Source organism: Mauremys reevesii, linkage group 9 (genome assembly GCF_016161935.1).
Source record: "Mauremys reevesii isolate NIE-2019 linkage group 9, ASM1616193v1, whole genome shotgun sequence".
In the NCBI taxonomy this organism is placed as follows: Eukaryota; Metazoa; Chordata; order Testudines; family Geoemydidae; genus Mauremys; species Mauremys reevesii.
In genome coordinates this window covers 7,395,311-7,409,914 of record NC_052631.1, presented here as the reverse complement: position 1 = coordinate 7,409,914, position 14,604 = coordinate 7,395,311, and the positions used below count along the sequence as shown (strand labels likewise).

Sequence of the window (14,604 nt, the reverse complement as noted above, 5' to 3'; positions counted from 1 at the left end):
TACTTTAAGAGCCTCGCAGGGACTCGGCACGCTCAGTAGAGGGGTTCGCGGTGTTTGGAGGGGCCCTGCTTCGTTCTCTCCATCGCTTCGTGTGGGAGCGGCCGGCCCCGCCTCTTTCACCTCAGCTCTGGCTCAGGTAGGAGCGGGGTAAGCCCCCGAGGCAGCCCCCGCGCCTGGGTGCGGCCGTTGGCGGGCGGGCCGAGCGGACGCTCCTTGGCGCGTGCCCCGGCAGCCCCTTCCCCGGGGCCGCGCGCTGTCCGCCCTGCAGACAGATCTGTGGGGGCGGGTCTCCGCGCGCCGCTGCGCAGCGCGAGGGCGGGCCCGAGCCGGGGCTCCCAACCCGGCGCGGGGCTGGCGTGACCTGTCCCGGCTCTGCCACGGGCCTAGTTCTGCCGCGTGCACCGACGCTGCAGCCAGTCGCTTGGGGGGGGGGACGCGCGCGCCGCCGGGGGCTGGACTTGGCTTCCCGGTGGCAGGGGGGGCGTGTAGGCTGGAGGGTGGGGCTCAGTTCTGCGCGCGGGGGGGGGGAGGTGGGCGCTTGTAGCCCCTCCCTGACGGTGGACTCGGTTGAGACGGGCTCAGATCCCGGGGGGGGCACTCGGCCTCTCTCAGGCTGTCTGAGGCTCAGGGGCTTGTAGCCTCAGACCTGGCGGGAGCAGCGCTCCCTGCCCGGCCCTAGCCCAGCTGGATGGGTCTCCTCGTCCCTCAGTGTCCCCAGTCTGCCCGGCTGGGTGTTGTGAACGGCTCTCTTGCTAAGAGATCCATGGAGCCCGCCCGGGCCACTTCACCGAGCTCCTGAGCAGATGCTGTTAAATGGGTCCCTGAATGAGCCAGGGCTATAAATGGCTGAGATCAGTGACCTACAGACCAAAGGCTCCACTCCTTGGATTCTCTGGCCCCGACGTGGTCCTGTCAAACTGAATAATTCACAGGGATGGGTTGTCCCTACAAACGCTATAGCTTTCAGGGGCAAAGGGTGTCTTACTGAAATCCACAGTTAGTTGGTTGGCAGGCCTATGAATGAGCCAGGGACTGTTTCTATAAGGGAACAAGTTTCATTTTTTAAGTGAACAGGCTTGTTTTGAAGAGTCTGTGGGGGTGGGGATGATAGTGTATTCATGAAAAATTTATGTTTGGCTGCTTTGTAAATTGCAGCTGCAGAGTGTGGCATAAATAAACCCACTTCCCTGGACAGTTACACACATGGATGTAGACTAGAGCAGTTCAAGTCATCCTGACAGATATGCTGGACTTGTTGCTAGAGGGGACTATTTGAGTCATGGGAATCTGACCATTTTGTCTTGTCATAATCCTGGCACTGCAGTTGGGAAGACAGGCTGGCACCAGTGAGAAACATGGAGGGAGACACTAATTTTAGAGTGGCAAAGAGTGGGTATCATGTGTGATCCCAAGAAAACTTTAGCATTCTAAAGATTATCATGAAATAAACTGCTGGGCCTGTTTGCAAAAATGACATTGGCATCCAGAAGCCCCAACCGAGCCACTAAACTGGGAAGAAAACCAGGATATGAAAGTAAAGGCCCTTACACCAGGTTGGAGAAAGAGAATGGCCTGAGGGTTACTTGGGGATCAGGTACATTTCAACAGTAAAAATAGTGGTTACAGCTTTTCAGTTCTTCAATAACAATGTTCATTTTTGCCATGTCAATAGTTCATGCTAACCCTCTCCCTGAGAACTAGTGAAATTGACTATCAACCCTTCAAAATCCAGAGTTCCCTAGTGTGGAGGCGAGCAGGCAGAGAGGCATGTTTGTTAAAGGGGACTCTGCTGTTGGCTCTTAACTTTTACTGCCAGAAAGGGAAGTGAAATCCCAATGCATCCATAATTTCAGAGGCTTGATTTCTGAGAAGTGATGCAGCAAGTTGGCCTTTCATAGTGGGGCAGACAGAGACCTGGTTCTCCCAGGAAGCAATTGAGTATTTGCTATGGCTTGGTTTGTTACTTTAGGGTGCTGAGACAGAGGATTACAATGCTTATTTACCTGCACTGTAGCTGGGCATGACCGTTCATAGGCCAGCAGAGAGGGAGTCTTTGCTCCAGGAGCCTCTAATTTACTCTTGAGTGTCTTTGTTTAATAATCAGTACAGTGTGGTCAGAAGCAGCTTGGACAAGTAAAAGTATCCTGGACTAGGAGACAAGAAATCAGTTCCACTTCTGGCACAGACACTGCTCTCCAACAGCCTTGGCCAAGTCACTTCACACTCTGCCTCAGTTGGTCCCTCTGCATCATGGAGATGTACTTTCTTGATCTTAATTCCTACTGTTTTATCTTTTGTATTTCTTGCAGATTGGACAGAGAATCTCTGTGGAGGCCTTTGTCCTGCAGGTTGCTACTGCTGTGGTAAGGGTTGCACACCTAAAGGTGAGGGTTGGTGGGTTTGAAAATCCAATAAAATGTTACTATGTTATTGGGCTTTACTCTTTACAAGATGTTTGTAAAAACCTCTTCAAAATTTTAACAGACCTGTGGAACACAAGCTCATGTATCCAGTTCCTGCTGGTCTGTGAGTCCTGGGTTTGGTCTGAGTCCTTGGGCACCTTTCACTGCCTTCTGGCCTGTTCCTCTTGGTGCTGGTAGTGGAAAGGGCTGGCCGCCTCTGCTTAGAGACCCACCCCTTATAAGACAGTGCTGCAAGATAGGAAGAGGTCTAGATTTGAGCTCCCTGCCCCCTCAGATTGTGTAGAGACCCATTCAGTCAATGGCCCTACCAGTAGAAAACCCATTGTTCCAGTAGGAAAGAGTCAGTCAGTGTTGATGTCCCTTGATTACTCTCAACTTCTCAGATTGTCCACTAACTGTCAAGGCTGTGCTACAAAATGGGTGTTCTAATGAGCTGTTTTGATGTGAAGTTTTCAATCACAAAAGGTGTTCACAAAACAATGGGATTCACAATGACTCAGACATCTCCCTAAACTTTCACATTAGGTATAATATTCCATCACGGCTCCAGCTCCCATGGGACAGCCCTAGCTGTTACCTACTCCTTCCCTGAACCCTCTCTGGGTTAGCTCCAGTTCAGTTCTGGGCTGGCTTCATTGGGTCAGAACCATGCATACTGTGGAGTTGTAGGCCCTAAGACCCAGCTTGCTGCAGAGAGGTCAGACATCACACAGCCTTAAAGAGGGATAAAGGGAGGGGTCAGGCATTGATGCACTTGCATGATCCTTACATCTTGGCTTGCCTGGGGACCGCACAGAAGTGTCAAACAGCCTAATACAGAGAGAGATGCATTCTTGCAGAGGGCTGCAGGGTGTCCTGCCTACATGAGGAGAGAAGGGATGTGTAACCCACCTGAAGCCTCAAGCATAGTAGCTCCTGCCAGAGCTGGGAAACTGATCTGGTCTAGGAATGTACATTCATCTTTCTCTTGTGCCCTCACAGTGTGACCCCTGACACTGAACAATGGGGAGACCCAGGAAAAACCCTGACAGCACAGCCTCACCTCGTCAGGCTGCAACTGTGCCCAAAGCCACCCCAGCAGCACCCCGTTCCTCTGCCGCCTCTACCCAGGCCAAGACAACACCCACAGCCAGCCGACCTAAGAGTGCTGAGGCTGCTGGGAGTTCAGGCACCAGCAGGGCACAGACAGACAAGCCAACCAGCAGCACCACTGCCAGAAGAGCCAGGCAAAGCTCTTCCCAATCAACGGCCACTGCAGCACATGGCAGTGATCAAGGAGACACCAAGATAAGCTACAGAGTGACAGCTAAGAACCCCACAGTAACTAGTGGAGGGAAACCTTGCTCCACAACAGCTAAAGCACCTGCTGGTGCTGACCCCTGCCTGGGAGGGAGTCAATCCAGCCGCTCTCAGGCCAGTACCACTGACCGGGGCAAAGCAAGCAAATTTTCCTCCCTGCTGACAAGAGAAGATGTGGTGAAAGTGGAGAGGGAAACCCGGGGCCAGAGGGATAATCCCAAGTGGTATGAGTGGCGGGAAAACCGAATCACAGCCTCAGTTGCACCCAGGATCGCTAACTGCAAGTTTGTCAATGGCAAGAGCTCAGAGGTGCCCCAGTCTTATCTCAAGGATGTGGTGAGCTCTGGTTCCAAAATGCAGACACCAGCCATGTCCTGGGGCACCCGAAATGAGAAAAAGGCAGTGCAGGCATATGAGGAGCTCCAGTCCAGGAGGACAGGTAGGTCTGTGAAGGTGGAGGATTGTGGCCTCTTCATTCACCCAGAGAAGGAGTGGCTCGCAGCCAGCCCAGATGGAATTGTCAGAGAAGCAGGTACCGAAAAGCTACTGGAGGTCAAGTGTCCCTATAAGCACAGAGACAAGACAGTGAAAGAGGCCTGTAAGGACAAAGCCTTCTGCCTGGAAGTGGATGGTGAGTCCTACTCCTTGAAGAGAGACCATCCCTACTACACTCAGCTGCAGTGCGAGATGGCAACAACAGGCTTTGACAGGGCTGACTTTGTGGTTCACACCAACAAAGATACAGTCATCACCCCAGTGGACTTTGATGCAGGGTTCTGGGAGAAAACTGAGCCCAAGCTGGAGAAGTTCTACGCAGAGGCTGTGATTCCCCACCTGGATGAGAAGAGAAGCAACTCAGTTTGGGCTAAGGAAGAATAAAGTAGCAGGGACATCTGGCTGCTACCCCACCAGGGGCTTGTCTTCACCAGCTGCCATGATAGATTTAATGGACTATCTCTGGTTCTGCTCTAACAGAACTATGGGATCTAGAACATGATGCCTGCTAAGCCTAGACTTTTCCTTCTAATTTAGATTGTAAGCTCCATGGGGGCAAGGATAGTATCTACCTTTGTTTCCTAGTGGCATGGAAAGACAGCCAATGATTTAATGGTTCTGTCCTAGCTGCAGAACAAATACTGTGGGCATTTGGTGTTGTGGCAGTGATGTGTGTGCAGACAACTTCACTGTTTTCTCAACATCTGCCTTTGAATTTATGCCAGTGGCAGGGAGGTAGGGCAGTTTGCATTATCTGTAGGGAAATGGGTTGTCATACTTAGCCTGTGGAGGGGGTGGGGTTCCATTTAATGAGCTGGAGTAAAAGTCCTGGACTAAACTTGAATTTTAGTCCCCCAAGGAATCCTTGCTATTGTCAATGGCAGGCTTTTTGAAGATAAAAAGTAAGGTATGGCCTTTAGGGTTCTCAAACTTTTATATGGGTGACCCCTTCCACATAGCAAGCCTCTGTGACCCCCCCTCAAAGTGTTAACACTTGTGTATTAACACCATTATAAATGCTGGTGGCAAAGTGGAGTTTGGAGCAGAGTCTGACAGCTTGTGAACCCTAAGTTTGAGAACCCCTGCTTTATAGGGTAACTAAATTGTAGTTATGTGCCTTAGTGTCAATGCAGCATCACACACAGCTGTTTCTTCCAATGCTATCTTGTATTCACTCCCACCCTCTTTCCCTGAGTGAGGGTAATTGCTGATCATTTTAACAGGTTAACTGCTTGTTTAAAATATAGTTTAGCTTTAGCATCAATCTTGCCCCCCACAAGAATGTGGGGGAAGGGGCTTACATCTCAGAGCTATTCTTTCAAGGGTGACCCAAGTAACAACACCACCAAGAGATTTCCTGGACTTTTTTTTAATGGAAGTTAATTTCTCTAGTAGCAGACCATATCATATGCATAACAGTAGTAGGGAGAGGTGCCTTGATGTTTGAAATCACTATTTTGTTCAAATCAATCCTGTTTTGATTAAAATTATCTAAACAGACCTTTTTTTTGGGTGTATTTTTGGAGGGTTTTTTTAGAGGAGGCTTTAGCTTGAGCTCTAAGTCACCACAGAGGCCAGGATAGGGCATGTGAGGGGTGTCTGGTCACCTAAGATAGGGCTGGCATTTTGACATGCTTCCAGAGATATGCTCAGCAGGGTGGTAGAAGGGGGTTGTGCCTGTCTCCCAGTTAAAGGGATGCTTTACCTTAGGTGAGGGAGATGCCCCATTTCCTTAATTTTCCTTTCTATAGCATGAGTGTCAGACCACTGCCATTAATCAATAGTGATTGCACTTCTCAAATACTTAAAACAGCAAGCCTGTTGGCATTTTTCCTCATCTGTGATGCCATCAGTCCTGGCTAGAATCTCACCCCACTTGACTAGCACATATGGTCTAATCCTAGATTTTTAGTATCCCAGCTGATAGTCTCCTGCATTTTCAAGGGGAGACTGTGTGTAACCCTCACCTATCTGAGAGCCCTGGTGTTCTAACATTTCTCTTTGCTCAATGTCCCTGAGTTAACATCTCTTTTCCAGGGCACTAGGCTTTGGATTTTTAATTCCTCAGCATCCACCAAATTCTCAAAGATGACTCCATGGTAGAAAGGACAGGACTAGTGGCTCCTCTCCCTCCCCCCTCCCAGCACAGCCCAAGGAAATAGTCACTGAAACTTATACAAGGGAGTTACAGGTGAGGTCATGAAAAAAATAAGGCCACAAGGGTTATGGCAAAAGTACTGTATTATATACATATTCCACCCACACTCCCAAGAATTTGCTATTTTACATAATTTCAATAAAAGTTACTACAAACTATAAAAGTGTAAAGCATTTCAGGGGCCTAAACTTCCCCCCACAGGAGGGGGGTACAAGGAGCAAACCCTTCCAGAGGGACAGGGACATTGCTGACTGATGATATCTCATGGCAGCCAAGTACACAAGTTTGGAAAAATAGGAATTGTGATCTTAGGTTCCTTTCATTTCCCTCCACCCCAAGAAGCAGAGGTCCAGCTCAGTACCAATATGCAGCACAAGAGTCAGAACACCTGCAGTTTATATGACTAAATCAAGTGCCTCCAGCACAGGGAGAGCAGCATCTTTGAAATGCAGCATAGAAGGTGCAGAAGGCACATGGGTCTGGTTCTTTGGTGGGTGGGTAAAAGGAGAATTAGAAGATAGAATTTAATACTTAGTACATGTGGAGCAGCCAGCTCAGTCATGTCCTCCTTGAGGAGAGGGAGAGAGAAGAGCAAGTATCCTGTCTACAACTGTAAAGGTGTGCTCATAGCAGGCACATCCAATTTAAGAAGCAGCAATTTGCATAGTGGCTGAGGCTTACAAAAGACCCCATGTCTGTCTGAGACACTAACATTCCTCAAACTTCAGTAAGGAGCCTAGACTGCTAATACTGGAGAATTCTTCACAGGATTGGACAATTCAGACAGATGCTTCACTTTCTTTCTGCTGTCAGGACTTTGTTCACATCATTCAGCAAGGGTGCTTCCTGGGAGACAGCCCAGTGCACAACAGCAGGGAAGTCCTGAGAGCCATTGCCTAGGGTCTGCTTGTTGACTCACCCTCTCCCTCATAAGTTTCTAAAGGTTCTCCTCCCCTCCCCCCAACCTGTTTTGGGCTCCTGACACAATTCCTTAAGTCCCCTCATACAGGAGACTACAGTGCAACTGGAAGTTTGGGAGCAGAGGATTCCATTTTACAGTTTAGCAAGAATTTTTATAATTTTCTAAACATCTGTTACAAATTATTTACAGTCACTCCATTAATATTTACAGTAACCACACACTGCCCTTCTCTTCCCAACCTCGAGCTAGTGAGTGCAGTCAGAGGCTACTCTTTGCTTACTCCACACGAAGCAAGTTTGAAGGCAGGGGTGCTCAACTCAGGTCCAGGGGCAGATGTCCACATCACTGTAAGTGACAGGCTATGAGAGCACAGAGGACAACTTCCTTTTCCCTCCCAAAAGGGTGTCACTCCAGAGCATGGTTTGTAGTGGGAGAGGCTTGTGCACTCAACAAACCAGATACAGCCCAGATTAAAGATGACAGTCTGGGGGAGGAGGGGGGCACTAGCCACCTGACAACTTTCACCAGCACTAAACTCACTCTTAAGAAGGTTGTCACAGGAAAGGAATTGGGCACCAGTGGGATAACAACCACCCTTTGGATAAGTCTAAGCAGTCACCATACCAGAGGGAAACTACTTGGACTAGGCTCTCCTGGATTGCCTGGGGGAAAGGCACTGAGCCCCATGTGTATTACAACAGGAAGGTTTCTGGCTGACCTACTGCACTGGATTCCATTGAGAGAGAGACTTCTGCTGGGCCCCACTGCGCTGGCAAAACTGATGTCTCAGCTACATAGTTTACATGATCTCCACAAGAGAGATTATTCCTCCTGGAGTGAGTCTCAACATGCCAGCTTCCTGGAGTTGGAAGTACAGGGGGCATGCCCAACACAATGCTCCCACTTTCCAGTGCCACAGGCCTCCTATAATCACTGTGCATTGATTGTCTAGCCAACTTGGGCTATAGTCTTAGAACAAAGGGCCCCCGCCCACAATCACCATATCTCTGGGGGAGAGGATCAGTCACAGAAGCGTTTGCGGGGCACTGTTCTGGCTCGGTTTGAGCGACGGATCTCTTGTTTGGCGTCACGGCATCTCTGGCAGATGAAGACCTCAGGCACATTGGATTTGCGAATCTTGGCGCAAGAGAGATGGATCCAGGTGGTGCATTCATTACACTCTATCATGGGTCTCCCTGCAAAGGGCTTCAGGCAGAAGCAGGTTATCAGGTCCCAAGCATCATCCTCTAGACGGGGAGAGACAGACCTCCATCAAAAAATGCAAGACAAGCCCAGTTTATAGCATAAGATTTTGCACACAGAAAGGCAGTATACATTGTCCCAGGAGCATGAAGGCCTATAGGGCTCAGCACTGACCCCCACAGATGATTAGTGATGAGCTCTGAAGGAAACCCAGGCCCATCCTATGCTGGCCTGCATTCTCCCGTCTCATTCAATCCACACCCATTTCAGGAAGAAGCCCAGCAGCAAAGCAAGACTCCCAGATCCCTGTGCTGGAGAGGCTGCCAGTACCACACATAATGGGGTCCAACTCACCTTCTGATTTGGTGTTGTGAGGTGCCACTGTGAATTCCACAGGTGAAGCTGCAAAAGGGAAAAGAGCAATTAAAATCAGTCAAATGGTTAGTTTGAGAGAGTCTCCCAAGCTGAAGAATGAGTCTGACTCTAGCCCTGTTTCCATCAAGGGAAAGAAGGACTCTGACAGGCTGAGGCCCAAACCTTGATTTTATGCTTTGCAGTTCCCCTACTTCACCTCTTGTTGGGTGAGGCTAGGACTCCAGTAGCTGTGGGCTCCCCACAACGCAACTGAACCTACATTGGAACATAATGCAGCTTTGCAGTGATAACAAAGCATTGACATAACCACCTATCCAGACCAGGGACATCTGCCCCTCTTTTCCCATAGACCCCTCCACACTCGCCATACAAACTAGCTTGGGATCTTACAATTGAGCTGGGAGCTGACACTGCTTGTACCCTCCTCCTCCTCTTTGCTTTGATCCACAGTATTCTGACAGCTGGAGCTCCTACTCTCCTCAGGGCATGATTCCTGCTCCTTTGGTCGAAAGTAGCTTCCTACTGGCACCTCACTCCCCTGAACCCCATGTGTCCAGTCCTTTTCTTCCTTCATGAACTCCTCCAACAGGGATTTGGGTCGGAGCTCGCCAGCTGGGACAACCAAGGACTCAAGACATTTTCCCATTACATAAGGTGCCTGCTCCTCTAGTACAGCTGACTCTTTCCTTTGCTGTTGAACATCACTTAAATTCTTCGTGCCAGCCAGCATCATCTTCTGTTCCATCTCTTGATCCAAGATGAGCTTCTTTGCAGACAGTTTCTTCTTGGTTTGCTGGGGCCGGACTGCATAGAAACTGCTGGGGAAGTCAGGGCAGTTCAGGAACAGGTTGCCGCCTTTGTACTTGGCATTCCTGATCCTCCCCTCATCTGGCAGTACTTGGGAATCAGAGGAATGGGATGAGGCCCAGCTGTCACTGTCCTGAGTGCTGCCTGTGCTGTTCTGGGGACTCATGCTGCCTCCAAGGCTCCAGGGTTCATTCTGTAAGGACAAAGAAAAGCACATAGGATCTGCACAAGACCACACCACCGATGTGATGTTCTTGGAGTTATTGGGGGAGGGAAGGAGACATGAGCGGGAGAAAAGACACAGCAGGAAGTCCCCAAACCTCAGTGCCAAGAAAGAAAGGAGAGGTGCCAGGTCTGTCTCCCAGGACATTGGCCCCTTCACACAACACAAAACAATGGCACAACGCACACACCAATCTGTTTTACCTCCTCGGGGTAGGGGATGTAGCCAGCATAGGCCAACACGAAGGTGCAGAACTGGTTGAAGTCTTCCACGGTTCTTTGTCTTTTTTGTGGCGGCTGCAAAAAATGACATTTTATTGATTAGAGTCTCCACCTCCAGCCTCAGACTTGATGGCTAGAAAAAAATTTGACGAAACATTGTCTGTAGTTAAAGGCCAAGCTGGCAATGACCAAATCTTATGCTACAAGATGCCACTGTGGGAGTCAGAAAGAACTGCATGTGCGACACCAGCCACCAAGTAACTCCATTATACATGTATCAGAGGGGTAGCCATGTTTGCTGCTTTTACAGATCCAGACTAAGAGTCCTGTGGCACCTTATAGACTAACGGACGTATTGAAGTGGATATTCACCCACGAAAGCTCATGCTCCAATACGTCTGTTAGTTTATAAGGTGCCACAGGACTCTTTGCTGCTTTTCCATTATACATCCAGCACATACAGCCCTGGAATGCCTGAGCAACATAACCCGCACACAGTCCGAGACTGCCTGAACGCCACCACAGAAGCCTGCAGTGCCCAGCCCACCAAGGCGACCCTCCTTTCTCCCAAACCAACCCATACATTCAGCATGCCTAGATGTTCCCTTTCAAAGATACACCCAGAACCTGCAGCCATAGCCCATTCACGCGCCCCCACCACATCAAATCTACATGCACACAATGTGTAGAAAGGAAATATTTGAATATTGAGTTTCTACAAGGTTTCTAAACAGGGTGAACCCCTGAAGTTGTGGAAGAGCCCCCAGCAATGAGCTCCATTAATCTTCAGTCACTGGACTGGGGGGTTTGTAGCAGGGACCATGATCAGTGCCTAAGGAAATCCTCGGCTGAGATCCAGTGGGAAGGATTACAGGCCCCTACACAATTAAAACAGGAGTGTTCAGACAAAGCCTTGAGCATTGGACTCTAGAGAACCATCCTGCCTGATCCCTGAGTCTACAGCTCTATGGAGGGGAACCAGAACAGCTATGCCACCATGGCAGGGGCACCTGAGAAGAGTTTCCTCTCAGGACAATCAAGTTGCCCATTACGGAACTCCAGAGTCCTACACAAAACAGCCTCTTGCACCCACCTCCTTCAAGACAAAGGGAAATAAAAGCACTGGATCCAATCCCAGCCAGTATGGGCACTTATCTGACTGACTGGGGATAGGCCACATGGGCACAGTGCTACCATTTACTTCAGCCAGGCAGTCCATGCCAGCCACCCAAGGGCAGTGAAAACTCATGGCTGAGCCTGAGTCAACACCAGCAGCTTGGCAGCCCCCTCCCTGCTAGTCTGCAGGCATCTAACACTTGGAACTACCAGAAAGGCCAACACTCCAGCCCCTCAATCCCAACTCTGAAGGGCAGTACCCCAAAGAGCAGAGGAGGAAGTTCATGATAAACACTGAGGGAAGCCTGGAATTTCTACAGCCCCGGGGCCTGGTCACATCCCAACCCCAGAGGTCTGACTCCACCCCTCTTCCCAAGGGCTGAAAGACAATCACTTCCAGCCATAGGGAGGGGCACCTGCCTCCTGGAGAGCAGGGGGAGAGGCCTTTAGTGCCTATGGTGGGTGGGAGGAGCCAACCAGTGGTGGCAGGGTTGGAAAGAGCATCCCCCCCCCCCGCCCCAGTTACAGGCCTGAAGGAAAGAGCAGAGAGCATGCCCAGGACTACAGAAAGCTAACTTCCCTCAGCCACACACACTCCTCCCAATGGCCAGACCTCCCCCCTCACAAACACTGTCCAAAGCGTATCCCCACATGCTCCCCAGTGCCCAGACCCCCCCCAAAACACACTGCCCAAAGCGTATCCCCACATGCTCCCCAGTGCCCAGACCCCCCCCCAAACACACTGTCCAAAGCTTATCCCCACATGCTCCCCAGTGCCCAGACCCCCCCCCAACACACTGACCAAAGCTTATCCCCACATGCTCCCCAGTGCCCAGACCCCGCCCCCACAAACACACACTGCTGACACCTCCTGCGGAAGGGGCAGGTAGTGGAATAGCCTGTTAGCTGCGGCACCCAAGCCCGATCCACCCGGGGGCCAGCCCGGCCAGGAGTCCCATTATGGATGCCAGAGACAGGCTGAGCCTGAGCCCGGCACCTTCCATGAAGAGCAGCCCCCGAGCCGCCCTCGGCCCAGAGCCCGAGACGGAGCGAGGAGTCCAAGAGGGGGAGGGGGGTCCCTCCCGCCCCCGATATCTGATCCCGCCCAAGATGGCGCCCGCACAGCGCTCCCGGTGCTGCCCTGAGCCGGCCCCCACGGGGTCACTCCCCGCCGCAGGAGCGGCCCGGCGGATCCTCCGGAGGGAACCGAGGAGGGGCGGGGGCGAGGGCGGGCAGACGCCGGAGCACCCCTCCTCCAAAACGTGTGGCGGCACCCACCGCTTTCGGGGTCCCTCACCGAAACACCCCCGGCACACAGACCCCCCCCGCCCCAGCTACGCCCCCGGCACACAGGGCCCCGCCCGCCTCAGCTACACCCCCGGCACACAGCTCCCAGAGCCCCCGCCTCAGCTACGCCCCCGGCACACAGCCCCAGAGCCACCCCCGCCCCCCCGCTACACCCCCGGCACACAGCCTCCCCCCGCCCCCCAGCTACACCCCGGGCACACCGCCCCCCCCCCCCCGCCTCAACTACGCCCCCGGCACACAGCTCCCCAGAGCCCCCCCCGCCTCAGCTACGCCCCGGCACACAGCTCCCCAGAGCCCCGCCTCAGCTACGCCCCCGGCACACAGCTCCCAGAGCCCCCCCTCAGCTACGCCCCGGCACACAGCTCCCAGAGCCCCCGCCTCAGCTACGCCCCGGCACACAGCTCCCAGAGCCCCCGCCTCAGCTACGCCCCGGCACACAGCTCCCCTGCCTCCCCCGGAGCCTGGCGAGGCAAACAGCGTCCCCTCCTCACGACCCCCAAAACCCGGACCAGCGCACTCCGCCTCGCTCCACAGCCCCTCCCCGGCCGGCTTGGCCCGCTGGCCCCCACCCCAAAGCCAAGCCCAGCACACAAAGCGCCCCCAGCACACAGCACCCCTCCCCAGGCACACGGCTGAGTCCTGCTCCTGTCTCCAGAGCTTGCCACGCAGCCCCCAGCTCGTCCGCGCCTCACCCTGCCCCCGCTCCAGAACCTGGCACACAGCCCCCGCGGGCCCGACGCCCCCAGCTCCTCACCCTGCCCCTCTCCAGAGCCTAGCACACAACCCCCCGGCCCGGCGCCCCAGCCCCTCACCCTGCCCCTGCTCCAGAGCCTGGCACACAGCCCCCGGCCCGGCGCCCCCAGCCCCTGCTCCAGAGCCTGGCACACAGCGCCCCCGGCCCGGCCCGCCGCGCCCCCAACTCGCCCGCGCCTCACCCTGCCCCCCGCTCCAGAGCCTGGCACACAGCCCCCGGCCCGGCGCCCCCAGCCCTCACCCTGCCCCCGCTCCAGAGCCTGGCACACAGCCCCCGGCCCGCCCCAACTCGCCAGCGCCTCACCCTGCCCCCCGCTCCAGAGCCTGGCACACAGCCCCCCCCAGCCCGCCACGCCGCCCCTCCCCAGAGCCTGGCACACAGGGTCCGGGTCCCCCAGAGCCCCCGGCACCAGCGGGCCCCTGCCGCCGCCCCCGTCAGCACATGGAGCCCCTCCCGGGGCCCGAGCCTGCCCAGCCCCACAGCCCGAGCGCCCGGCGCTCCCGCCCCGCCCCGCCTCACCTCCTCGGGTCCGGGGGAGCCGGGGCTGGGCACGGGGCTGGCACCTGCCGGGGGAGAGGCGGGGGGCCAGCGATCGGCGCGGGGGGGCGACCCGGAGCCCGGCCGCCTCCCCCCTGCGAGCTCGCCGCCGCTCATCCCGGGGCGCGTGTGCCTGGGGCTGGCGGCGGGTTCCGGCTGCGCCCGGCGCGGGCTGCCTCGCTCCGGGGTGCGGGTCTCGGGGGCGCGGCCACCGCTCTGTCCCCGCCGCCGGCGCCTCGCTCCCGCCCGCCCGCTCCTCGCCGGCGCTGGAGCCCCGCCCGGCCGCTCCGGGGGGCGGGGGCGGAACCACCTGGTGGCGGGGAAGGGGGAGGAGGGGCCTGGAGCCGGCACAGGGCGGGGCGGCGCCCCGGCCCCTCGGCACTTGGACTCGCCCGTCAGCTGAGCGGCAGACCCGGGGCCTCCCCAGCCCCTGCGCCACCCCCGGGCTCGCAGCTTCCCGAGAACCCGGTGGGGGATCCGGCTCCGGAGCTCAGGCCTCGCCTGCCGCCCCTGTGCCCCGGCTCGGGCTCCCGCCGCGGGCAAGGGCCCCCCCGCCAGCCGGCCGCATAAGGGAAATGGAGGAGGGGCTGCCGGGGGGCCAGCCCCGGTCCCTCCTAGCTCCCCCTCCGCTGGGAGCCGAGCGCACCCCCTCCAGGCTGGGGTCATTCACAAGGCAGGGAGAGGCCATAGGTACCGGCCACTTGGCAAGAGCTGGACCAGGGATCCGACAGCTCCTACAGGTTTTGGGTCCTGATCCAGGTGA

The 14,604-nt window shown here is 54.7% G+C and overlaps 2 protein-coding genes across 4 annotated transcripts; one reads left to right on the top strand and one right to left on the bottom strand.

Annotated features, from left to right (window-relative positions):
- Window positions 1–30: 30 nt before the first annotated feature.
- LOC120371697 lies at window positions 31–6,211 on the top strand. 2 transcript variants are annotated; one of them, XM_039487784.1, is made up of 3 exons: window positions 31–136; window positions 2,310–2,363; window positions 3,405–6,211. In XM_039487784.1, the coding sequence occupies exon 3, from the start codon at window positions 3,426–3,428 to the stop codon at window positions 4,599–4,601; it is 1,176 nt and encodes a 391-aa protein (XP_039343718.1). In that variant the 5' UTR covers window positions 31–136; window positions 2,310–2,363; window positions 3,405–3,425; the 3' UTR covers window positions 4,602–6,211. The 2 variants fall into 2 exon arrangements, with proteins under 2 accessions (XP_039343718.1, XP_039343719.1); XM_039487785.1 differs by having other exon boundaries at window positions 59–136; window positions 2,310–2,384.
- Window positions 6,212–6,485: 274 nt separating this feature from the next.
- LOC120371698 (PHD finger protein 13-like) lies at window positions 6,486–14,397 on the bottom strand. Of its 2 annotated transcripts, none has more exons than XM_039487787.1 (5): window positions 13,824–14,397; window positions 10,109–10,201; window positions 9,266–9,875; window positions 8,855–8,902; window positions 6,486–8,544 (listed from the first exon to the last, which is right to left on the bottom strand). In XM_039487787.1, the coding sequence occupies exons 1-5, from the start codon at window positions 13,956–13,958 to the stop codon at window positions 8,318–8,320; spliced, it is 1,113 nt and encodes a 370-aa protein (XP_039343721.1). In that variant the 5' UTR covers window positions 13,959–14,397; the 3' UTR covers window positions 6,486–8,317. The 2 variants fall into 2 exon arrangements, with proteins under 2 accessions (XP_039343721.1, XP_039343720.1); XM_039487786.1 differs by lacking the exon at window positions 13,824–14,397 and adding an exon at window positions 11,220–11,412.
- Window positions 14,398–14,604: the final 207 nt, after the last annotated feature.

Bases quoted from the DNA above. Each gene is read 5' to 3' on its own strand.
- LOC120371697 (XM_039487784.1), top strand. From the start codon at position 3,426: ATGGGGAGACCCAGGAAAAACCCTGACAGCACAGCCTCACCTCGTCAG.
- LOC120371698 (XM_039487786.1), bottom strand. From the start codon at position 11,375: ATGAGTTTTCACTGCCCTTGGGTGGCTGGCATGGACTGCCTGGCTGAA. The intron at 10,202-11,219 runs GTGGGTGCAAGA...CATTTTTTGCAG, and splicing joins TTCCCTTTGTCTTGAAGGAG to CCGCCACAAAAAAGACAAAG. The intron at 8,545-8,854 runs GTGAGTTGGACC...CTCCCCGTCTAG, and splicing joins TCACAACACCAAATCAGAAG to AGGATGATGCTTGGGACCTG.